Consider the following 26,541-nt stretch of genomic DNA (forward strand, 5'->3'; position numbering starts at 1 on the left):
GTTTTAGCAGCGCTTTATCGTCATTTTAGCGGCGCCATTTGGCTGCTAGCGGGGCGCTTAACATCCTGCCAGCGCATTGCCTCAGTGTGAAAACACTCGGGCTTTCACACTGAGACTGCAGGGGAACCGTTTTGCAGACACTTTACAGGCGCTATTTTTAGCTCAAAAGCACCTGAAAAACGCCCCATTGTGAAAGGGGTCTAACTGTTAGATTTTATGAGATGAAGGGGGAAAAAAACATTTAAAAATCGGCCTAACATATCAGCCCAAAAAAAATCGGCATCATATATCGGCTATCGTCCACCGCGATTTCTAAATATCGGCATCGGCCAGAGAAAAACCCATATCGGTCGACCTCTACGTGCTTGTCTTGTGAACTCATGTCTACTACAATGGGTAATGGTTATGTGAAAAGTACATTAAAGATCAACTCCGCTTTCATTGAGAAAAAAAAACATTCCCCTCTGGGTGAGCCAAGTACATTGCAGGGATTATACCAAACTTTGTTGCAGATTCCTACCTTTTGTTATTCTAAAGAAATCATTGTTTGTTTCTTTGTGCCCATGTGCTGATTGAGTCTAATGGGAGTGGTTTCACAATTATCAACCAGCTGCTACACCGGCAGGGCAGCAATGAGAAAAGCTGCATTACTTTAGACATGATTTAGTGTCTTACCAAAATTACATTTTTGCTGCATTGGATGCCAAAAATGTGACTTATGTCTTAGGGCTGACTTCTGGGAAAATCAGTGATCCAATCACACAAGCAGGAAATTATGTTTCTTGGGGGGGATACACATTCTGTATACAGAACACCTCCACGTAGCCATATTTTATTTTACAGAAAATTACAGTGCTGCCGTATGAAAAGGAAATGTAATTTTTAAGAACATTCAATTAAAACACGACTTGTGTCGCAGTTGTATAAGCTATATTATCATTTTTTTTATGCTATTTTTTCCATGAAAGTAAAGTGGAGTTACCCTTTAATTGATAGCATCATGTTTCAGTTACCACCAGTCAGAATTTTGTCAGTGGAAATCTAACTGTTCGCTGTGCGGTAAAACCTGATGTACTTGCTTGTGTACACATGCGCCTTTTTAAAGCAAAACTAAACCCTCCCAATCCTTTACAGCCATGCAAGTGTACATGTTAGCCTCTGTTTGCTCTGCAGTTACCATGATGAACAGTCATTGATGGCTTGGTATTTCGGTTGTGAGCAAAAGCAACTGTGACAGTTATTATTCACGGCACACCTTGAATGCAACTGTTTTGGGAAACAGTTAATTTGTTGGGTTTATTTCCACTTTTAAGATAGAACTAAACCCACCAGGGTTTAACTTTTTCCAAAAGAGACATGTAGTGTAGTGTGCTAATATTACCTCTCAACCTATCCATCAAGCCACCAAATGGTTGGTGTTTTAGCTTAGCACATATGCAGGACTATGGCACTTGAAGATCAGAGTCTGTGATGGCAGCTTCCAAATCTGAAAAGGACAGGAGGATTTTGTTCTGCTTTAAGAAAAATGTATTAAACAGCCAAACTAATACCCAAACCAATAAATAAACCTTTACTGCTCACCTATACTGCTAGGGTGTAGATTAAACTTAACTTAGGGGTTTTCAATATTTCTGGTTTTGTATAAACAGGAATTAAAAGGGTGTGCAAGCGCTTGTTTTTAACACCCAAAAATAATTTCCCCAAAACCCTGGGCCACATATGTGCACATAGACATCCAACTATGCGTTAATATCTGATAAGCAAACTAAATAGAAACGTCAATGATCTGTGTTAAATTTATTTTCTGATTTTACCTATGTTTGATGAAAATTCAACAGAAGAGGGCCCAGCATTACTTAAGGACGAAGATGTGGATGCCACACTGCTATCTGGACCCTTTACATGACACGTGCAGCCACAGGAAAAAGCCTCTCCTTTTTTCAAGTCTTTCTTGTTCGGATCTTCTTCATCTACAGGCTTTCCTATAAACAACAGTATAAAATTTGTAGAGAAATATGATTAAAAGTGCTAAAAAAAAAAATTATCTTTGACAGCAAACATACAGTGTAATTGTAGGCTTACAGAACTGAACTAAATTACTAACATTTGGTGTTTTATGCCTGCTTACAATGGTGAAGCGTTTGCTGTCCACATGGGTCTTCGGTGCAACATGTGACACCCACAGGACATTTAAAAAAAAAAATTATACTGAATTATATTTTTAAGCACTCTAGTCAAATACAAGATGAACAGAAAGCATGAAACCTAAAAGCATTCTTCCGTTAACTGGACATCGTTAAACTGCTCAAGCTAAGCTATAGCCCTTATATTCCCTGTTCTTCTCTTGCAATGGGCATTATTCACCACTAGGTCAAAATAAGTGCCCACTGTGATCTACTTTTGCCTCCAACTAGAGATGAGAAATGAATCCACTGGTTGAGTAAACCTCACAACCTGAACAACTTTGGTGTTTTCTGCTGAAATGCAATTTTTATTTTATTTTGCCGGAATATGTGTATAAAAGGATGCAGATAACCCTATCTACAAGAATCAGACAATGTATTAATCCTGATTACCTAGCTTCTTGAGCTGCATAAATAACTGCAAACCTATACATCCAGAAAAAAAATGTTTTGTCAGATTTACTTATCTTTATTTCCATCTGATTTTGGTTTAAAATGAACAGAGGCAAACTTCTAAAGGTTACAGTCATAACAAAGGCCTATTCTACCACTGATATTAGTGAAGTTGACATGATATAGCAAGTTGATTGATAAGCATTGGAGCTTTAAAAAGCTAGTTATAATGTAAAAACTTTGAAATTCCCTGAGAGTGTTATTCATGCTTTGACTAGATAACCTCTTTATATACCCCATTCCCTTCCTCCCCGCTGACTCAGACCTGGTTCTGAATGATGTACTATTCGGGGTAAAGGTTTAAGATGTGTTAAATCACCTAAGGTGATAACAAAGAACACATAACTGGGTACGATAAGAGGAATCTGCAGGATCACATAGCAGTGACAATTATAGTATGAAGCCTCAATATATTCACTACAGAAAGGTGACATTCCTTTCTTTATAAAGTGACTAAACATGAAGGTAGAGTGATCTCAGATGTTTACTGCTCTCAAGTTTTCGTATGTGTTATATCTGGTCAACTCGCACGTTGTGTTATGAAACATTTGAGTCTTCCTGGTTTGTGTATACCTGTGCTTGCTATTCCCACAGCAGCCCTAAAACCTCACACATGTAACCTCCTGGGAACCACCAAAAAAAAGCCCAATAGTTAAAAGTATTAAGAATATGTTCTCCTCAACACAGCAAGCTACATTCTCTGATCAGGAGAGAAACATCAACTGTACTGTACTGAATTCAAGCCATCGTGTCCTAAACTCAAAAACATTACTTACAGAATGCAGGGGTTATACTACATATTCTTCGCTTATAAAGAGGCCAAGCCATTGCTGTCTAAATCAATAAAATACACACCATATTTAGCAGATGAAATAAGTTAAGCCTTGCAAACAGAAATATGCCAAGTGCAGTGACCAATTGAAACCAACCAAGAACCAAAAAGAAAACTGATATCACAGGTTGCTACGAGCCAATGCACAAATATGCACTCTGCACTACTTAATTTGATAAGTTAACCACTTCAATACTGAGCGCTTTCAACCCCCTTCCTGCCCAGGCCAATTTTTAGCTTTCAGTACTGTCGCATTTTGAATGACAATTGCACGGTGATGCAACGCTGTACGCCAACCAAATTTTTATCATTTTTTTCCCACAAATATAGTTTTGTTTTGGTGGTATTTGATCACCTCTGGTGTTTTATTTTTTGAGCTACAAATAAAAATAAAAAAAAATTAAAAAAAAGTTTTTCTTAGTTTCTGTTACAAAACTTTGTAAATAAGTAAGTTTTCTCCTTCACTGATGAGCACTGATGAGGCAGAACTGATTGTCACTGATGAGGTGGCGATGATGAGGCACTTCTATGCAGCACTGATGGGCACTTATAGGCAACACTGATCAGGAGGCACTGGCAGGCAACACTGATGGGCACAGAGTGCCATCCCTAATAGGCACCGATTGGGATCCCTGATGGGCTCTAGTGGGCATCTTCAATGGGTCTGCACTGACAATCAATGTGCCGATTATCAGCGCAAAGCCCCCCACCCCACCTGTCAGGACAGCAGCCGATCGCCTCTCCTCTATTCGCGCCTATCAGTGCGAATAGAGGAAAAGCCGATAAACGTCATTTCCTGGTTACCATGTGATCAGCTGTGATTGGACACAGCTGATCACATGGTAAGTAGCCTATGTCATGGGTTCTTTGCCTAGATCGGAGATGTGGTGTGTCAGACTGACACACCACACTATCGATCGTCGTGCTGCGTGCCCCCGCGGGCCTGCACTAGCAACTTGTCCTGTTGGACGTCATAAGACGTCCAGTCAGGATAATACAGCCACTTTGTGCCCGTTATTTTGCTATATGGCAGACGAGAAGTAGTTAAAGTATGATCATTTAGAGCCCTTTCACATCGCAGCGGTGGCCGCGTTAGCGGTAAAGTGGTTTTAGCGGAGCTTTTGAGCTGCTAGTGGGGCACTTTTGACCCCCGCTAGTGGCCGAAGAAAGGGATAATAGCGCCCCTGTAGCGCTTTGCAGGTGCTTCGGCAGAGGTGCCCATTCATTTCAATGGGCAGGGGCGGTGGAAGATGCTGCTTGCAGGACTTTTTTTTAACGTCCTGCCAGCGCAGTGCCCCAGTGTGAAAGCACTCAGGGTTTCACAATGGGACTGCAGGGGAGGCATTTTCAGGCTCTTTACAGGTGCAATTTTTAGCTTTTTAGCACCAGAAAAACACCTCAGCGTGAAAGGGGTCTAAAGTAGAACTATAGGAAAAACTTTTTCTTTTTTTTGGTTGGGGCAAAGCAGGGTATATTATAACCCCTCTAAGGTTTTTTTTTTTTTTTTTTTCCACTATCTGTGTCCCACCTGTGTCCCATTGCGGAGATTTTCCTTCACTTCCTGTCCCATAGCCAAACAGAAAGTGAGAGGAAATCCCTGCAAATTAAGGGAATTTCTTGGGGACTCCCAGGTCACTGGAACCAGTGTCCCCATTGGAAGTTTTCCCCTCTATTCCTTTTCTGGGGAACAACCTAAAATTTGGGATTTTTGTTTACATTCACTTTCAATGATAATGGTAAATAGGACAGATAGAAAGGGTGAAGCTCTGTAATGGGGGCACAGCCAGCAATAAAACCTGACAGGTGTTCTAATCCCTCTCTACTCTATCCAAAACTAAAAAAAACACTTTAAAAGAACTAAACCAGCGGTCCCCAAACTGCAGGCCATGCGATTTTAACTTTTGGATACTTCATTTTGTATCAATTAAATTGAACGCTATTTGCACTATCAAGATCTTTTTCTCCCGATTTAATACTGTGGTAGCTCTCAGTGCCTTGAATGCCTGGTAACACCAGGGGACCAAAGGCAGTATCAGGACTATTCTATTAACCCACTGGACTTTCGGACTGAGGTAGTTGTTCACCCTTTTGATTTCTTGAGACAATCTGGTCAGCGAACTGCAGTTTTAGACAGAGGTCATGTTTTCCTTCTAAATCTGGCACCTTTTGTAGTGAAAGAATACAGCAGAGTGCCACTGACATTATCGATTTGGTTTATTTATTTCAGGTACTTATATAGCGCTGTCAATTTATGCAGCGCTTTACATATACATTGTACATTCACATCAGTCCCTAGCCTCAAGGAGCTTACAATCTAAGGCCCCTAACTCACATTCATACATACTAGGAACAATTTAGACAAGATCCAATTAACCTACCAACATGTCTTTGGAGTGTGGGGGGAAACCGGAGTACCCGGAGGAAACACACACGCAGGCACAGGGAGAACATGCAAACTCCAGGCAGGTAGTGTCCTGGTTGGGATTCGAACCAGCGACCGTTCTTACTGCTAGGCGAAAGTGCTATCCACTACACCACCGTGCCGCCCGTTATTGTAATGTATATCAACCTTCCTTGTGCTTGCTGAAGCAGTTTTGTATGGAGCAGAGCGAAAAGATTGTAAATTATGGGTGAGCAATGTAACTGCATCACTGCCTTGTCACATGACAAAAAATCAACAGAAACCAGGCGCAAACACGGATAACCAAAGAAGACTTGTTGAAAAAAATAATCACCAAACTATGGCCGCTGCTCCCAGACTCAGAAGACCAGATGAGCGAGTTTGGCAAGTAAACAATAATGGAAGTTACATATTACAAAGGTTCTTTATTGGCAAGAAGACAAAAATGTATAATTTGTGACTGCCAAAAGATGCATACAGTTCCAAAGCGATGAAAAGTTAATAATGTTGGTTAAATAAAAATTAAAATAACTGACCTTGCATCCACAAAAAATCTCAATTACTGCAGAAACACTCAGGAGCCAGAAGACATGGATAGGGAACTGTCCTACCTCCAATGATGGAATGGAAACAGCAGATGTCTGGCGGAGCCTGTGTGTGCTTGGGGATATGGGAATGGAACCAAAGTGCCGGAGGCAAGGGACTGTCCACCAGCCCCAAATCTCACAGCACAGACTGCCTGAAGAGAGAGGGGATGGGGCCAGCTGTATGTTCCATGGATCCAAACTCATGTCCCCGGGGCTGCGTGGATCAGCAGGAGAAGCACCCAAGGGTGAAATCAACTGAATCACAAGCCAGGGGAGAGGGTGTAGAGGTGGTTGCAGTTGTCCTGACAACGTGTTTCGGGGCATAGCCCTTTGACTAACTTTCCAAAGGGCCACGCCACAAAACACGTTGTCAGGACGACAGCAACCCCCTCCGCATACTCTCCCCTGGCTTGCGGTCCAGTGTACCTCCATGTACCACACCTCGCCTTGGTCCAGCGTTCCCCCAAGTGGTTGACGTCACGCTCGGGTGCTTCTCCTGCTGATCCACGCAACCACAAGCCGGTCCTTCCCTCTTCCTGCAGCTGAGTGGCTAAATAGACTTGGTGTCCCCCAGCCTCCATATTGGCTCCATCCACCCAGCCTGACACTCATCCCCTTGCATCAGGCTCCGCTTATAGCAGATGAGGAGTACAGCCAGACCACCGTAGCACCGTCCCACATGGCTAGACTATAGCCTACCACATGTACAAGGTACTTATACAGTGCTGTTTTATCAGATCAGATTTTCCATCTTCTTGAGGAGAGCTCTGCACTAACTGACTTATATTATCTTAGATCATTGTCTTAATAAACTTTCTTGTGTTTTTAACATCACTGGCATCATCATAGACAGTTTCCAGCATAGCAGTCATTTGTTTTTTCCCACAGAAGTTTACATTTAGCACTTTTTGTTGTGGCTTTTTTCTGATGGTTTGATCCTGTGCTAGCAGCATGCTGGAGAGCCGGACTTCTGCCCAATTGAGAGCAGAGTTTCGGGGTATCCAGCGGCCCTACAAGCTCCCCCTTTACATTGCTCCAATTAGCAGTCCTCAAACTCCCTGCTGAGTGGAGCAGGGGCCTGGCTGACCAGCAAGTTACTAGCAAAGGGTGATTTAACCTTTAGCTGCAGCAAATAGAATAAAACGATTCCCATATATATTACTGTTACTATGTAACTGCATCACACTAATAAAGTTGGAAGGTTCAATTAGACTTTAATTTATTTCAGTGGAAATGTTAGCTCATTAACCTTCTGGCAAGTTGAGCAGTTTGGTCTTGCAGATGCCTCATTAATGACATGTCTGTTTAGTAACACTGTATATATATGGCTGCCAGTGTTTGCCTAAGCAACACCACAGGTCTCATAAATGGCATTCATGTGTAATAGCATAGTATGTGTGACATCACCACTCACCTACACTATGCACATCATTAATGACACTCATATTTAGTTATGCAGTATTTTAGTGTCAGTGTTTGTTCACTGTACAGCAGTGAACTCATACATGATATGACTTTATAGTGATGCATGTGTGGTCAGTGCTTGTCCTATGGTCAAGCAGAAGCATCATGCATGTCGAATATGTATAGAGTTGCAGTATGTGTGGTGTCTGTTTGTCCAGTAATCAGCAGAGGCCTTCATGTTTAGTGATCCAGGGTGCAAGCTTTGCCAGTACTGACTGAGGATCTCAGCAGGGAACTGTTGTACACATTTCATACAGGGCATTCAAGCAGAGATTCAATATCTACATTAGCAATATACTTCTGCTTCATAGTGTAGACCTGATATATGTCAATTTAAACCAATGCCTTCTTTATGGTGTCCATGTATATTGATCTTTATATGATTTCCTTTGTTTGGTCTATATGTGCCTATTCATTCTGTACATTTGTCCTCAGTGCTATTAATTAACAGAAACTGCCATGGATTAAATTTGTAAGTGTGGAATTATTTACGAGCATCCAGGATTGGTTTAAGGCTTCCTGCACAATAGTGCGACTTGTCATGCGACTTTGGACAAGTCGCAGCCCTTTGAGTTCAATGACACCAGTTCCGATCTATTCGACTTAAAGTCACAGCGACTTTAAAAAGGTTCCTGAACTACTATGATGCGACTTTGATGCAACTAGAGTGCCAGAGCATAAAATCGCATTGGGAATCTTGCGAATTTGGAGTCGCACTAGTGTGAACTGAGACCTAATGTTTCCTGCTGATTTGTGTGGGCTTCTCTACTGATTGCAAAAGAAAAATATATTTTGTAACATGAAAATGTTATCTCCATGCTTCTGCAATGATGGTGAAAACAAATGTGGTCATCAGGTAAAAAGGAATAAGAGAACTTACCGAAATACAAACTTTCACCATGAGAACAAATTATTGATTTTTATACATTCATGTATCGAAGTTGTCATGTTAGTGTCTACAAGTCAGTGCAACTGATAGCTACAACTTCATTATCAAAAGACATGCAGACAATGTAATTCACCTAGTTTAAAGTGTTTGTTACAAAAAAAAAAAAATCGGATCCTGTTCCCTTAAAGCATGTTATACAGCACAGTGCTTGTGCTTTGTAATTTGGCCCCTTCTATCACCTGAAATACCTGGCTGACATTCCTGATTCTGCCCTCCCCCCTGTAAACTGACCACAGTTTATCGTGGCTGCTGAGCCCTGACACTGTGGTCAGTTTACGTGCCTCGGTCATTCACAGCTCTCCTGTCTTCTCTCCCTCTCGCCTCCCTGCCTGTCAGCTCCGTCCGCTCCTAGATCCCCCCCTCCTCCTGCTCTAAAAATAACTGTGTTTTTGTTCAATAGTTCCTTCTGTTAGATAACATTAAGCTCCCCAGTGTAGGTGATTTATAAAGATATGCTGCCTAATACATTATTTCCGAGCACCACTCGGAGCTCACGTGACTGCCTGCTGCTCTCCTCCTCTGGCTGATGTCAGCGGGGGGATACCCAGCCCCTCCCCCTGCTGCTATCAGGAGAGGCAACCAGTGGAGAGTCCTGTAAGCGCCGCTCGGAAATAAGGTATTAGGCAGCATATTTTTAACAATCACGTACACTGGGGAACTTCATATTATCTAACAGAGGGAACTATAGAACAAAAAAAAAGTGGCTTAACATTCACTTTAACCTAGAAATTGTTTGCCATGTACTGTACATGTATACATATATGAATCTAATTTAATATCTACAGTATTTCTCACTGATGAATAGGTAAAACTAAAATAAAAATAAAATTTTACTAAATGTTCTCCCTTCCCTTAGGAACTCTGTCCTATAAGGGACTCTGTCGTGAGAGGATCATGGGGGCTGCCACTGATGAACTCTCCTTTGGGAATTCTAGTTTCCTGGCTATAATGTTGATGCTTTGGCTTCAATGCTCTCTGAGTAGCTCACCTGGAACATATATAGACATAAGAAGGTCTAACACTCATTTAAAGCATGCTGGTTTTGAGTCTGTAATTCAAAAGGATACAGCCAAGCAACTAGCGTTTTTAGAAGCAAAACAGAAATGGCAGCCTTCCAACTTTCTTAATGAGATGGTCACTTCATGTTACTAGTCATGGATTCATAATTTTACAGTGTTTTTACAGGCAATATGCATGGACAAAGACATTGTTTTGTACAGGACCTGTTCTTACAGAGCATTTGGAAAAGTGATACATGCTGCATTTTGGTGTGCTGTTGTAGGAGATCTCATTCAAGGAAGCATGAAATACATACGTTAAATGTGCTGTGATGTGAACAAGCTTAAATTATCATATCTGGAACTTTCAGGAACAAAGAAATATTTAGTTACCCACAGGAACCAATCAAGTTTTACCTTTCATTATTTCAGTGCAGTAAGGAAAAAAAAAAAAAAAGGAGGCGGAACCAGACCAGTTACTGCAAGGCTATATTCACACTAACTTACCAATGTAAAAACTTACAAATAAAGGGTCCAGTAAAACATTTGTAATTAGGGGATCGCTATATTACTTACCATATTGAGCCTGCTGCCATGCAAGAGCAGAACAGAGTAGCGCTAAACTTTTCCCGCTTCCAGTGGGACTTTCCAGCAAACAGTGTTGTCTGCAGTTCAATCCTCTCATAATCTAAGTAAACAAAAGGAAATGCTGTATTAAGGAACTAAACTACATATATAACCATAGTACTAGAAATACTTGCATTGGAAATATAGGTTAATTCTTGTTTTAGCACACAACCAATTTTAAAGCAGATTTGTAATCTATATGAAGTGGTGCTGCCATCTTGTGGCCTGAATTCATACTACTAAAAACAAATTGATGCAGTGTACAAGCAGTTCAAAACAGTGGTAGGTTTACACTGCATCAAATGTCAGTTTGTTTAACTACTTCAGCCCCGGAAGAATTTACCCCCTTCCTGAACAGGCCATTTTTTGCGCTACAGCACTGTGTCGCTTTAACTGACAATTGCGCAGTTGTGCGACGTTGTACCCAAACAAAATTTACATCTTTTTTTTCCCATAAATAGAGCTTTCTTTTGGTGGTATTTGATCACCTTTGTGGTTTTTATTGTTTGCGCTATAAACAAAAGAAGAGCGACAATTTAAAAAAAAAAAACACACAATATCTTTTACTTTTTGCTATAATAAATATACCAAATTAAAAAAAAAAAAACAAAAAAAAAAAATTTTTTTTCCTCAGTTTAGGCCGATATGTATTCTACATATTTTTGGTTAAAAAAAAAAAAAAATCGCAATAAGCGTATATTGATTGGTTTGCGCAAAAGTTATAGCGCCTACAAAATAGGGGATATATTTAAGGCATTTTTTATTATTAATATTTTTTTTACTAGTAATGGCGGTGATCTGAGATTTTTAGCGGTGCTGCGATATTGCGGCAGACAAATCGGACACTTTTGATACATTGATGGACCATTGACATTTATACAGCGATCAGTGCTATAAAAATGCACCGATTACTGTACAAAGGTCACTGACATGGAAGAGGTTAACATTAGGGGACGATCAAGGGGTTAACTGTGTTCCCTAGGTGTGTTTTAACTGTGGGGGGGATGGGAATGACTAGGGAAGGAGACAGATCAGTGTTCATACTTAGTATGAACACACGATCTGTCTCCTCTCCCCTGACAGAAACGGGATTTGTGTGTTTACACACATAGATCCCGGTTCTCACTCTGTCACGAGCGATCACGCGCACCTCCTACAGCGTCTTAAAGAGCCCACATACAGCTACGACGGCTAACACAGGAGAGCCATCCTGCCGCAGTTTAACTGCGGTGGCTGGTCGGGAACCAGTTAAGGAACATTTTATTCAGGGCTGCTCATTTGATACAGTAAAAAAGGTAAATGTTTTTATTGCATGCCATATTAGAAGGGATATATATATATCTATATATCTCAAAGTGGATTTAATTTAAATCAAGTCAGTCTGAATCATGATTTAAATCACTAGTAAAAAGTCTTGATTTAAATCAACTTAACTTAAATCATAATTTTTAACCACTTCAGCCCCGGAAGATTTGGCTGCTCAATGACCAGAGCATTTTTTGTGATACGGCACTGCGTCACTTTAACTGACAATTGTGCAGTCGTGCGACGCTGTACCCAAACAAAATTGACGTCCTTTTTCCCACAATTAGAGCTGTCTTTTGGTGGTATTTGATCATCTCTGCGGTTTTTATTGTTTGCGCTATAAACAAAAAAAGAGAAACAATTTGTGTGTTTACACACACGTCCCTGTTCTGCCTCTTGTGCCCATCGCGACCATCGGCCACGAGCATCAGCACCCCCGAAGTGCAGAGGGCGTGCGCCTGATATCCTGCTTAAAAGGAGCCAACGTATAGCTACAACGGCTCACAGGATCATGCCGACCTGCCACAGTATGACGGCGGCTGGTCGGCAAGTGGTTAAAGAGCATCTGTTATCTCTGTCCCGCAGCAGCTCCTCCCCTGACATGCTGTTGACTCACCGACAGTCTCATTCACTTTAATGGAACTGCTGGTGATGCAGTAGTGACACAACAAGGTGAGGAACCTGGCGGCAGCAGGTGAGTGGATGCCCCGCTAACGGGCACTGCCATGATGGATCTGAAATGAATAGTGCTCTTTAAAAGTAAGGACTCATTCTTGCTGGTAGTGTGAAATTGTGTGAATGCATCATTGCAGTGCATGCTATCTCAGTTGCAGAGCTTGGATTCATTGAATAATGAGTTTACCAAAAATGTAAATATTGCAGAATATACAGTCTCGTGCTACACAACTAAGCTCCATTTCATGCTGAATAAACAAAATTATTACTGCATCTTAAATAGAAAACTATAAAAACTATCTTTAGATATATTTTTACGCCAAAAGCATTTTATTAAAATTAATTTGATAAAAATCAAAAAAATCCAATTTAAATAAAAAAAAAGTAAAAAAAAAAAAAAAAAAAAAAATTAGATTTTTTTGTTTACTTTTAAAAAATCATCGAGTTTTATCCACCCTGATTATATATATATATCTATACACATCTACATATCTCTATATAGATATAGATCTATCGATCTATCTATCTACACACACACACACACACACACAGAGCCCCAATTCCAAAAAATTGGGACGCTGTGTAAAATCTTCATAAAAGAAGAACACGATGATTTGCAAATCTCATACACCCATATGTTTTCTATTTTCTATAAAATATTAAATGTTTAACCTTCAGAAGGTTTTACCCCCTTTATGACCAGACCATTGTTTGCTATTCAGCATTGTGTTACTTAAACTGGCAATTGTGCGGTCATGCAACACTGTACGCAAATTAAATTTATATCATTTTTTTCTCACAAAAATAAAGCTTTCTTTTGGTGGTATTTGATCACCACTGGGTTTTCTATTTTTTGCTATAAAAATGAAAAAAGGCCAAAAAAAAATGTAAAAAACATCAATATTTTCTACTTTCATATATACTTTCATTATATCCAATAAAATCTAACTATTTCATAAATTATGGCTAAAATATATTCTTTTTTTTTTTTTTTTTTGTGATTCCTTTATTTATTTTCAAAATGATGCAATTTAACAGTCAAAAACAGATGACAGGGATTATAATAAAAACTGAAACGTGTAACAGAAAGGGTTAAATGTTAGAATAGCAATGTCAAATATCAATTCCCCTGGCTATGCACTCTGTATTATACATGTAGGGGTGAAGCTGTGTGATGAAGTTGTCAGCGTGCCAAGTCGGGGAGGCTTCCAGACAGTTACCTTAATAACCCAGTACAGATATTATAGCTACCAGGGCCATACAGTAAAATACACACTCACAGCTGTCTGGGAGGCTTGCCTCCCAAGTACCAGCTGGGCCCAGCCATGGGACATAACAAACGGGTGATGTAAAACAGGATATTCACATTATCTGACTAAACCAGCCCATGACTGGGTACAGATTAGGGAAGGGAAAAGGGGGAGGGTGGGGGGGACAGGACTCCCCGGTGGAGGGAGGGGGGGAGTAGTGTGGAAGGTAGAGGGGTGGAGAGGGGAGGAGAAGGGAAAAGGAAGACGGTGCCCCCCCCCCCCCCCCCGACTAGGAAGCAACTCGAGCCCCAAAGCTCAGTCAGGCTGCACAACCTCCCGGAGGTATGCTTCAGTGTAGATGTAGTGTTGCCATGGTCTCCATGTCTCCTGAAAGGTCTCCTCCCTACCGTAAAAGGTGGCAGTGAGATCCTCCATGTTTTAGTTTATTCACCTTGGCAAACCACAGGGATTTAGTCGGCGGAATCTCCGATCTCCAACACAGGGGGATGTATGCCTTAGCAGTGTTTAATAGCTGGACGGTAAAGGAGGCTTTGTATTTCTTGACAGGTCGCTTTGAGAGGTGCAGCAAGCAAGCCCTGGTGTCCCCCTCTACAGTAACATTGGTCAGGTGCTTGATCGTGCGTGCCACCTCCAGCTAAAAGGGTCTGATTTTGGGGCGTTCCCAGAAAATGTGAAGCATCGTTCCCTCCTCCGTACCACATCGTCAGCATAGACTGGGGACTTGCGGCAAGAGCGGCACAGAGTAGTAGGCACTCTATACGATCGGGTCATGATCTTATAGCAGGTCTCTTGGACTCTGGTAGCTATGGAAGACTTCTGGGCAAAGTGTAGGATCTTCTCCCTCTGCGAGTCAGTAAATCGGACTCCCAGATCTGCTTCCCACTTAGGCTTAATGTACACGGGACGTTTTTACAACCTCTCCTGAACGATTTAACTTGACAGATAAAAACCCACATTTAAAACGTCCGTTTTGCTGTGTTTACATGCCGTGTTTAGCGACGTTTGCAAAAAAAAAAAAAAAAAATTTTTTTTTAAATAGCCAAAAATGAAAAACGCCGGTAAACGATACGCGTGTAAACAAAACGCAGCTAAACGCCAGTACCGCGTTTAGCGTATGAAACGTCGGAAACTTCGGCGTCTGAACTGATTTTTTTGCCTTCAAAGGAAACCCTCTAAACGCTACTGCCTAAAAATGACATTAATGACAAACCTGTGTACATGTACACATAAGATAACATTGGATGAGTTCAGGGGCAGCTGAGAAAAGCAGCCAACTGCCTCTGAATGTCCGTTTACCAGCAGCAGTGTACATGAGGCCTTAGAGAGGAATGAGGGATAAACACTTCTGCTGGTAGAATCACGGAGGAGAGAATTAGAGATAAAACAATGACGGACCGACTCTCCGCGGTGGCAGATTCGTTCTAGTTCCGTGAGCTGACGTGATATGCCTGGGGTCCGTGCGCACCGGCGCAAAAAGTTACGCAGCTGGAGACCGCTCCAGAAGTCCAGTGGGGGGTCTGTAGAAGACACCCCTGCTTCTACTGAGAGCTGACCGTCCGGCCCCAGAAAGTTGTGAAGGCGAAGCCGCCCACCCGCAGTCAGACGCCTAGAAATAGGATTCAGACGGCCGGGTGGAAAGTCCGGGTTACTCAAGATTGGCACCATAGGGGAGGGTATCGGGGACACTGAGGAGTGTCGCAAGGCATCTCTGGCCACCTGTAATGTGCTGACTAATGTGGGAAGGTCGGTGGGGTCCCTCGGCAGAGGGGTGGTGATCCATGGCCAGCTCTTGGCCATTTCATCAGAGTCCTCCAATTCCATCGCCATCCACTGTTTAGCCTCTGCATGGCAATGCCAGTCGACCACTCTAGTAAGATGCACCGCCCTGTAATAGGCTTTCATGTCCAGGAGACCAACTCCACCCCTATGCTTTGCAAGATGGAGAAGTTGCAGTCTGATACGCGGTTTACGGTGCGACCAAAGTCGCGAAACATCGTGTCGACACGCTTAAAAAAAGGAGGGGGAAGGCGAATAGGAAGGGCTTGTAGCAGGTATAACACCCTAGGCAGGACGGTCATCTTGATGGCATTGCACCGTCCAAACCATGTTAAAAGTAAGGGAATGCCAGTGGAGGAGGTCCGTTTTAAGACGAAGAAGTAGTGGGGTGAAGTTCACCTGATACAGGTCAGAGGAGTCGGAGGTAATGTCGACTCCTAGATAAGGAATAGTGTTGATCGCCAGGCGTAGATGGTACTCTGAGCGCAGGCGTCGGACAGTGTCTTTGCCCACTGTGATGTTAAGAAGGGAGGACTTGGATAGATTGATTTAGAATAAAGAGAGGGCCCCGTACTCCTGTAGGGAGTGAAGTAGGTTAGAAAGTGAGGTGAGTGGTTCTGTTAGAAAGAAGATTAGGTCATCTGCAAAGGCGGCCACTTTGTGGGACCCAGAAGATTTTTGATAACCAATAATGCCCGAGTTCGCCCTTATTCTGCATAAGAGAGGCTCCAGTGAGAGTATGAAGATCAGCAGGGACAAGGGGCAGCCCCGTCGTGAATGTTAAAGTAGCCGGACCTCATCTCAATGACTTTGACTGCAGCCATAGGGTGGGAGTAAAGAGATAAGATCCAACTTAGCATCGATGATCAAAGTCCAATGTGTTCCAGGGTGGCCCGTATAAAGGACCAATCAACGCGGTCGAACGCCTTCTTCGGTTGACAGCAGGAGAAGGGGTCGCCCTGATGTCTTGGCTGCATGGATTAGGTTTACCACCCTCATGGTGTTGTCGCGGGGCTCCCATTGCGGTATGAAACCCGCTTGGTCCCTATGGATTAGGCTTGATATATGTAAGAGTAGCCTATTAGCCAGTATCTTGGCAAACAATTTTAGGTCGGTGTTCAAGAGAGCTATCGGACGATATCTCCCACACCGCAGTGGGTCTTTCCCCTCCTTCGGGATAAGGGATATGTAGGCTCCTAAAGTGTCTATCGGGAAAGAATTGCCGAATTGCCTTCTGTGATCGAGTTGAGGGCAGATACCAGATGTCGAGATAGCGTCTCAAAGAAGATTTTGTAGTATGTTGGAGTGAAGCCATCAGGGCCGGGGGCCTTCTTTGGTTTCGAGTTTGCCAGCGCCAATCCCAGCTCCGCTGTTGTAATAGACTCCTCCAGCTCTTCCTGGACCGCAGGTGGGAGTGAGGGCATGCCAGATGCGGCTAGGTATGACCGTGGGGTAAATCCCCCAGCGGAGTTAGGGTCATCAGGAAGTGGCCTGTCTAAATTGTAAAGGCATTCACAAAATGACCGAAACTCCACCGCCATATCGGAGGATGTAGTCGCTTTATGGCCAGAGGACGTCAAGATGTGGGAGATGTAGGTTTTGGTGTGAGGACCTCGCAGTGCTCTAGCCAGCAATGTACCGGATTTATTGGAGAATTCGTACATCGTACGTTGTGCCCATGCCGGTTTTTGTTTCGTTTTATGAAATAGAAACGAGCAAAGTTCTTTGAGGCATTCCTGATGAGTAGAACATGCGAGACTGGCTTTATGGGAGCACTCCAGGGAACGGATCTGGGTAAGGTGTTTGTCTGTAAGATGTGTTCTCTCCCGTTTGAGGCGGGCCCCAATTCTAATTAGGGTGCCCCTTACAATCGTCTTGTGGGCCTCCCATACCTTCAGGGGGTTGGTGAATGAGGCTTCGTTAATGGAGAAATACTCCTGCAGCGTGGCCAGTACCTCTGAGCGGGTCTCCTCCGACTGCAGTAGAGCCTCATTCAGTCTCCACAAGGTGGAGTCCGGGTCACCGGGCCCAACGAAAGTGTCAGGTGTATCGGTGTGTGGTCCGAAAAGGAGATAACGTCGATGAAGGTGGACACCACCCTAGACAAGTCTTTATGTGACAACAACAAGTAGTCTAATCTCCAATAAGAGTGGTGGACTTGGGAGAAAAAGGAATAGTCCCGGTCCTGGGGATGTAACAGCCACCCAGGGTCTATCAAACGTAGGGCATGGAGATCTGCTTTCATCCGCTTAAGATGCACAAAAGAGAGATGGGAGGCGCCGCATGAGGCGTCTAGTGATAGGTCCATCGTGAAATTGAGGTCCCCCCCGAAGATAAGCATCCCCTTCGAGAACTCCAGCATCAGAGGCAGCAGCTTTCGCAAAAATTGCGGGTGATCCACATTGGGGAAGTATATATTGGCAAAGGTGACCTGCACTGATGCTAACCCCCTTGGACTTGGAGATGTGCGATGTACTGTGGTATGCCGTCGGGAAGGCCCCATTGGTCAATTTAGGAATACGTTCACCATGAAAGTGCGTTTCCTGTAGAAAGGCAACTTGGGTTCTACCTTTGCGCAAGTCAGCTAGAAGCTGAGAGCACTTTTCAGGTATGTTGAGGCCACGCACATTGAGAGAGGAGACCTTTAGAAGACCCATGTTGCCGTCTAGTGTGGTGGCGACCACTGTTAAAAGTAAGTATGGGTCTCAATCCAGGAACTCCCCCTAGTCGAGGGGCAGCACGACAGGAGAGAGAAAGGGGTATGGGGAGAATGAAAGAGAGGGGGGGGTAGGGAAAGGAGGGGGGGGGAGAAGGGGTAAAGGGAAATTCAGTCTTCAAATGTGATTACTCTATGGACCCCTGGTGATGCCCAGACGGGGGCCGCCCTAATTGGGGGTGGTCAGAGCATTAAGTGTTGCTTTAAAACAAGCAATGGTAGGTCAACAGATAAATGGAAACAAAAGAATCATTACGTTAGGAGATGCATAAGATGAGAGCAATGAGAACCATATGAAAGATAAGTTGGTTCTAATGTTATCAACATATGCAGTAAAAAGTGAGGTCTAACATCCGGACCCGCACAGTAATGATGCGCTGGGGGGGATCCACCAAGCGATAAGACTCGTGCGCGCAACACACACTAACAGGTAGTGCACGCACAAAGTCCCAGCACCCCGCCCCCAGGCACAGGGACCGAGGCGTCATCCACATGTATAAATGAATATATGCTGTACTGAGGAGAAAAAATATGGTTAAGGATACATGGGCAAGACCAGCTACATTAGCAGTAACATTATATCAGCCCGATAGAAGCCTATTTGCTGGACAGGCCCCACTACTTCCTTAAGATGGAAGGGCATCATCCTATGTCTGCTAAGGAGGGAAGGGGGGGAGTAGGGTTCGGTGGACACCCAAATGGCCCCAAAAATGGGGTCCCTCTAGAGTATGGCTGGACATGGCCATAGTAACAGCGGCCAATGGAAACTAAATATGGCCCATGGTTCAGGGTGTGGGGCCTGTCCGCCGGACCCCAACCTGCACAACCGCCCCCCCCCCCCTCCCGCATGCCGAAAGGGAATGCAGACAGGGGGGGAGCGGCAAACATGACAATGTGAGCCAACTCAAGCTGTGGCCTAATGCCATAGACTGTAAAGTAAAGCAAAATTCTCCCCCGCTCCACAGAGGGAAACCCCCCTTGTGCAATAATCCGTATTGGATAAAAAGTTCTGCCTCTATTGGTAGCATGCAGGGACAGTCATCCAAGTGACCCCTGGAGTCAGCATAAACGTATCCCAGAGTCAGCCAGGATCCCGAGAGCTGTCATTTCTGTTACGATAGGGACCGTACGAAGAGATACTGCATAGTCTTACCAGTCCGTGGAGTAGAGGAAGGGGTCAGGCCTCAGAGGATGTTGAATGGGATCTGGCAACCTCACGACTCGAGGTGCGTGAAGGCGATCATCTGACCCGTTGTTGACTGGGCAGAGGTGGGCCAGGTGTCTCCTGGTGTCAAACCAGTTGGGGACACTGACAGCCGGCTTGGCGATGAAACTAAACAGGTCTGGGAGTTGGTCTGGTGAGCGGAGATGAAACTCCGATCCTTGCTTCCTCACAATCAGGTGGAAGGGATGGCTCCAGCCGTAAGTAGCTTCAGCTTCCCGTATCACCTCCAGAAGGGGTCGCAGATGTCCTCGCATGACACGGGTTTGCCTGGAGATATCAGGGAAGATCCATATGGAGACCCCATCAAAGTTAATCTGGCCCCTTTCCCATGCCAAGTGTAGGATCTCTTCCTTAATGGTAAAAAAGAGCACCCTACAGAGAACATCACGTGCGAGATCCATGGTGGCAGAGCCCCGTGGTGCTGAGGGTGGGGCCCTGGGGCCCGGTACACGGTGGACCCTATCTAGTTCCAAGTCAGTGGTAGGGGGCTTACCCAGGACATGGTTCAGGATAGCTACAACAGTGGTGTGGAGATCTGTACTCATGGTGGCCTCAGGGATGCCTCGGAGGTGCAGATTGTTCCGCCTGCTCCTGTTTTCGCCGTCGTCGAGCTGCAGTTGGACATCGACAAGATGGCGGCGGAAGGCCCTGTGCTCTGTCTCTAGATTAGTAATACGGGCATCGGTGGTGGTAGTGGAGGATTCTAAAACCATTACCCTCTTCTCTACCGTGTCAACTTGCTGTCGCAGATCGTGCAGCTCCCGTGTGAGAGCGTTCACAATTGAGGCTGCCATTGCATGTAGACCTTGCTTAGTAGGCAGACCTGAGACTATGTCCCTTAGGGATCCCTCTGTGTGGCCACTCGTTCCCCCTGCATTTTCAGTGCTTAGCTGCGAGTCTGTGTATGGGATGGCAGGGAACTGTATAGGCAAGTGCGCCCTGTGAGTGAGAGGAGGAAACTCTTCCTCCGCAGCAGCGGCCCCCGCCTGTGTGCCTTTCTTACTTGATGCTGCGGCACTCCCCGGGTGAACTCGCGGCGGCGCTATCTTGGTCCGTACGGCCGGCGAGGAATCGTGGTGCTTCCGCAGGAAATAGTGGGTAATTTCAGGTCCCCTCCATTCCTCGGTGGCCAGCAGGTGTTTGCGGTCCCCGGGCATGTGAAGATGGCTTGTCTGGACCGTTCTACGGGTGATCCTCAGACTGTTCTTGTGCAAAGCTCCTGCAGGTGCGTCCTCACACTTCCATGTGTGATCAGGGAATTTTTGGGGTTTTTTTCCATTGTTTTTGCTTATACAGTGATGATCACTGTATAAGCTGTAGTTTTAGCGGTCATGAATTGGTTACCAATCATGAACAGCTTGCTTATGGTTGTGATCTGTGATTGGCTGGCAGCCAGGTACCATGTGATTGCCGTGGGCCAATCACAGATCACAACAGTAATCCAGAAATCCATTTATGATAGTTTGTTTACATTGTTATCATATGATCGCTATAACCAATCATAGCGATCACATGATACCTGGTAACCGGTATTTAATCCAGCCTGCCCGTGCCGCCCAGTACATGTACCATTTTAAGAAAAAAAAAAATAGGATAATTTTGAAATTGATGGCAGCAACACATCTTCAAAAAAGTTGGGACAGGGCAACAAAAAAGCTGGCAAAGTAAATAGTACTAACAAGGAAGTGCTGGAAGAACATTTTGCAACTAATTAGGTTAATTGGCAACAGGTCAGTAACATGATTGGGTATAAAAAAGAGAATCTTAGAGAGTCAAGAGTGTTACAGAAGTAAAGATAGGCAGAGGTTCACCAATCTGTGAAAAGCTGCTTCTGAAAATTGTCAGGAAATTCCAGCATAATATTCAACATAAAATTGCAAAAACTTTAACCGCTTCAGCCCCGGAAGATTTTACCCACTTCCTGACAAGAGCACTTTATCACAATTTGGCACTGTGACGCTTTAACTGACAATTGCGCGGTCATGCAATGCTGTACCCAAACGAAATTTGTGTCCTTTTTTTCCCACTAATAGAGCTTTCTTTTGGTGGTATTTGATCACCTCTGCGGTTTTTATTTTTTGCGCTTTAAACAAAAGAAGAGTGACAATTTTGAACCAAAAAAAAATATTTTTTACTTTTAGCTATAATAAATATCCCCAAAAATGTTTTTAAAAAACACATTTCTTCATCAGTTTAGGCCAATATATATTCTTTTACATATTGTTGGTAAAAAAATTAAATACATTTTAAAAAATCGCAGTAAGCGTATATTGATTGGTTTGCGCAAAAGCGTCTACAAACTATGGGAAAGATTTTTATTATTATTTTTTTTGTTACTAGTAATGGCGGTGATCTGCACTACACTGTTGACACATTTTTGAGACCAGTGACATTTATACAGCGATCAGTGCTATAAAAATGCACCGATAACTGTGTAAATGTCACTGGCAAAGAAGGGGTTAACACTAGGGGACGATCAAGGGGTTAACTGTGTTCACTAGTTAGTGTTTCTAACTGTATGGGGATAGGACTGGCTGGAGGAGGAGACCTATCGCTGTTCCTACTTAGTAGGAACAAACGGTATGTCTCCTCTCCCCTGACAGAACAGGGATTTGTGTGTTTATACACACACACACACACACACAAATCCCCATACTGGCTCTCGTGCCTGCGATCTCGGGTAGCTGGGGGCGATCTCCCCCTGGCGTCTCTTCAAGGAAACAACGTACCCATACGTGGTTTCGCCCAGCAGAGCCATTCTGCCAACGTATTTATCTGCGCAAGCCAGTCGGCAAGTGGTTAAATATATCATCATCTACAGTTCAGAATACCGTCAAAAGATTCAGAGAATCTGGAGAAATCTTTGTGCACAAGGGACAAAACAGAAATGCAATATAGGATGCCCGTGATTTTAAGGTCCTCAATTAGCACTGCATTAAAAACAGGCATGATTCTGTGATGGACAATACTGCATGGGATACTTGCAAAGATCACTGTCTGAACAAAGTTTGCCATGCTATCTAATGCTATGCAAGGTAAAGCTCTATCATGCAAAGAAGAAGCCATATCTGAACATAATCCAGAAATGCTGCCATCTTCTCTGGACCAAAGCTCATTGAAAATGGTCTGTCGCAAACTGGGAATCTGTTCTGTGGTCAGACAAAATAAAATTTGATATTCTTTTTGGCAACCATGGGCGCGATGTCCTCCAGACTAAAGAGAAGAGGGACCATTCGGCTTATTATCAGTCTTTAGTTCAAAAGCCTACATATTTGATGGTGCATTAGTGCATATGGAATGGACAGCTTGAACATCTGAAAAGGCACCATCAGATTTTAGGGTAGCATATGCTCCCACCCAGATGTCTTTTTCAGCAGGACAATGCTAAACCGCATACTGCATCTATGACAACAGCATGGCTTCATAGTAGAATAGTCTGGATGCTTAACTTGCCTGCCTGCAGTCCAGACTTTTCACCAATTGAAAATATTTAGCGCATCTTGAAACAAAAAAACAGGACAAAGAAGACCCAGAACTGTTGAGCAGTTAGAACCCTGTATCAGGCAAGAATGAGACAGCATTCCTCTCTCAAAACTCCAGCAACTGCTCTCCTCAGGTCCTAGAGGTTTACAGTGTTGTAGAGTGTTGTTAAAAGAAGAGAGGATGATACACCATGGTAAATATGGCCTTATTCCAACTTTGTTTCTGCCATCAATTTCAAAATTGCCTTATTTTTTCCTTAAAATTGTACATTTTCTCAGTTTAAACATCTGATATGTTCAGTTTTTTATTGTGAATAAAATATGGGTTTATGAGATTTGCAAATTATTGCATTCTGTTTTTATGTAGCTTATACACAGACTCCCAACTTTTTGAGAATTTGAAATGTAGTGTGTGTGTGTGTGTATATATATATACACATACATACATACGTACATACATACATATACACACACACACACACACACACACACATACATACACACACACACATTATAAATATCTTTTTTTATATGCAACCACATGTAAAATGCAATCAGAAATAAACTGTGATGGTTGGGGGGGTAGTGTCAGCATAGGTAGAGAAACCGCAGCGCACTGATCTTCCCAGTGAAAAGCTGGACATGGGACATGTCAGCAGGGGGCAGAGGGGGAGCAGTATCATCCTGACCATGCATGAGCACAGCATCCTGTAGCTCCAAGTAGAATGCAAAGAAGCATAAATAAATAGCAAGATCACTAGTAATTGCTCACAAAGGAAGAAATGCAAAAGAGAACGGGAAACTTTTTCATAAAAGTAAATGGTAACACAGACAAATATCAGAAATATGAAATGTTGAGGCGATATACACTTTAAAGCAAGTGTTTAGGTCAGCCTTCCTTAACCTTTTCAACACAGAGGAACCCTTGAAAAAAACTTTCTGGTTTCAGGGAACCCCTGCAAAAAATGACTATCTTCAACTCATGATACATAAGTGTGACGATCAGTGGGAAGAATGCTCCTTACACTTGTGATCATTGGGAAAAATTCCCCTTTTACAGATAGCTAATAAGATCAATGGTGTCAGTGGGAACTTATCTGAGAGGCAGAAATTGCTCATGGAACCCTGGTTGAGAAACCCTGGTTTAGGTTAAGAGTGAAACTTAGGGCTAGGTTCTAATGAAAGGGAAGGTTTACGTTATGTGAAATTTGTATGCTGAAATTTCGAACTGGCAACTGGTGCTACTAAGATTTTGCTTTTTTCTTTGTTTAGTAATGAAGTACTGGGCAAAACATGAAAAAGACACCAGAAGAGTTCAGAATTATATAGATTTATGCAAACACCACACACTAGGGTAAGTTGAACTTTATTCTACAAAGTTTTAAAACTTTTTTTGAATCCTTTAAGAGACCAAGTTACATATAGCACTTGCACTTGGTCACATTCGGATCGATCCAGCTGTTGCTAAACAGCGTGTTCAGTCAGTTTTTCCCACATCTGACTGCACTGCTAGAAAATAGGATTTTTGTACTTGCTGTAAAATCAATTTCTTGGAGCAACAAAAGGAATTCAGAGACTGTTGGGGTATACTACCAGCTACAGGTGGATTTGGACACATGCAAACAAAAAATTGTGGCCAGACCAGTATAATAACCTCCTTCACTCCCAGAGTCCCTGCATTTTGTGGAAAAGCAGTACCAAGAGCTTAATCATAGACACAGAGCGGTGTGATCCATATCCCTTAATGAACTCCACAAAAGGGTTTTACAGTAAGAACAAAAATCCCACAGGAATGCAATAACTGTTGGAATGTCCTAAAAGCAGTTCAACTGAGGGGTGGGCAACAGCAACAAAACATTAAAGGGCACTTTCACACTGGGGCGGGCGGGCGTCGGCGGGAAAGCGCCGATATTTTTATCGGCTCTTTACCGTAGTTTTTGCGGCGCTTTTTGGCCAGTAGCGGGGCGCTTTTAACCCCCGCTAACGGCCGAAAAAGGGTTAAAAGCGCCCGCAAAGCGCCGCTGCCCATTGATTTCAATGGGCAGGGCCGCTGTAGGAGCAGTGTATACACCACTTCTACAGCGCCTCAAAGATGCTGCTTGCAGGACTTGTTTTAGAATCCTGCCAGCGTATCGCTCCAGTGTGAAAGCACTCGGGCTTTCACACTGGAGTGAGAGGAGAGGCGCTTCAGAGGCGCTTTACAGGTGCTATTTCGCCTGTAAAGTGCCTCAGTGTAGAAGTAACCTAACAGCCTTCCCTTCTCCCCCAAAAAAAGAAAGAAAGAAAAAAAGAACAGGGGACGGCCTGCAGCTCAGAGCTACCTGAAGGACCTTATGCCTGAACATTCACCTGGTAAAACCTGAATAACCTGTAAACAGAAGACCAGGGGACAACCTTGCAATTCTGGGAAACAGTAACCCAATGCCTAAAAGCCCAAGAAGTACCCACAGATCTAGTACAGTGTGCTAGTAGGGTGGAACCCAATCTGTAAGACCAATAGCTTTGATGATGATCTGTCTGAGCCACTAAGAAATGGAGCAAGAAGCAGGTTCTGTTTTATGGGGAACATAAATAGGACTGCAGGACTTTCTTCCCCCGTCTAGAATTAGTCATGTTTCAAGTGCAGTACAGTAAGGCAACGCATAGGCTCAGGGTGAGTGGCAAGGCCATAGACAGATGGTAGCAGGTGAGGGTCAGAGGTCATTCAAATGAAACATGGTTTGCAAGTAGGAGCAACAAAGGGAAGATTCTTCCTTGACACTGTATGGCAGGAAAGAGAGCATGCAGCGCGAACAACACACCACCCAGAAAATGGCATAAGTGGTCAGTACAGAGCACTAACCCCTTTCTGTGGTACAACCAGCAGAAAATAGGGAATAATGGTGCCCAATGATCAATAAAATTAAGGGAGCTCTCAATGAATAGCTTACTCTCTAAGTGAGTCTTCAGAGACTGGTCAAGCTCAGAAGCAATGCCAGAGGCCCCATGAGAGACCTAGTGCTCAAAATTCGCTTCCAAACTAGCCTCACAACATCCAGTCAAACAGGGTATGGCTTTGATACTGTCTAAAAGTCAGGCTGAGGAAAAAGAAAAAAAAGTTTTACTAAAATATTAGATTAGCCTTTACAACAGAAGAGCTGATATCCATCCTCCTAGGACACTAAAAAAAACGGAGGCATGCTGGCAGTAGGAGGGGTTATCCTGGGTTCGCCTACAATTCTTTTGGTTGCCAGTGTCCCATCCTCTTGTAAGTGGCAGCATAATCCAAAGGTGTAAGGCTTCTTGTGCCCCTCAATGGACAGAAAAAAAATTCTACTTAGCTAATAACGTAAAGGATACTTACCGAATTCATCATTGCAAGCTGGGATGGATAAGCTTTGCATGGGAACAGAATTTTCACTCCACCAATTGTATATTCAGAACACGCAGAAGACATTTTTTTCTATAAGGAAAACAGAAGAATACATGTTTACATAGCTGTAGTGTTATATTTATAAATTAAAATATAAGATATAAGTACTTCCACAATATCTGTCTATGTGCACTCTGACATGGTATTGAGTAGTTCCCCAACCTTTAGAGCAGCCAGTACATTTG

The 26,541-nt window shown here is 43.4% G+C and overlaps 1 protein-coding gene across 1 annotated transcript in view; it reads right to left on the reverse strand.

Annotated features, from left to right (window-relative positions):
* Window positions 1-26,541, reverse strand: part of BRIP1 (BRCA1 interacting DNA helicase 1) — a 670,966-nt gene that overhangs the window by 636,254 nt on the left and 8,171 nt on the right. The window contains exons 2-4 of the mRNA XM_073615255.1: window positions 26,288-26,386; window positions 10,444-10,555; window positions 1,815-1,982 (exon numbers count right to left, since the gene is read on the reverse strand). Of these exons, the coding sequence (XP_073471356.1) occupies window positions 1,815-1,982; window positions 10,444-10,555; window positions 26,288-26,380 (373 nt within the window). The 5' untranslated portion in view covers window positions 26,381-26,386. The remainder of the gene's footprint in view (window positions 1-1,814; window positions 1,983-10,443; window positions 10,556-26,287; window positions 26,387-26,541) is intronic.

This window comes from Aquarana catesbeiana, linkage group LG02 (genome assembly GCF_042186555.1).
Source record: "Aquarana catesbeiana isolate 2022-GZ linkage group LG02, ASM4218655v1, whole genome shotgun sequence".
Classification (NCBI taxonomy): domain Eukaryota; kingdom Metazoa; phylum Chordata; class Amphibia; order Anura; family Ranidae; genus Aquarana; species Aquarana catesbeiana.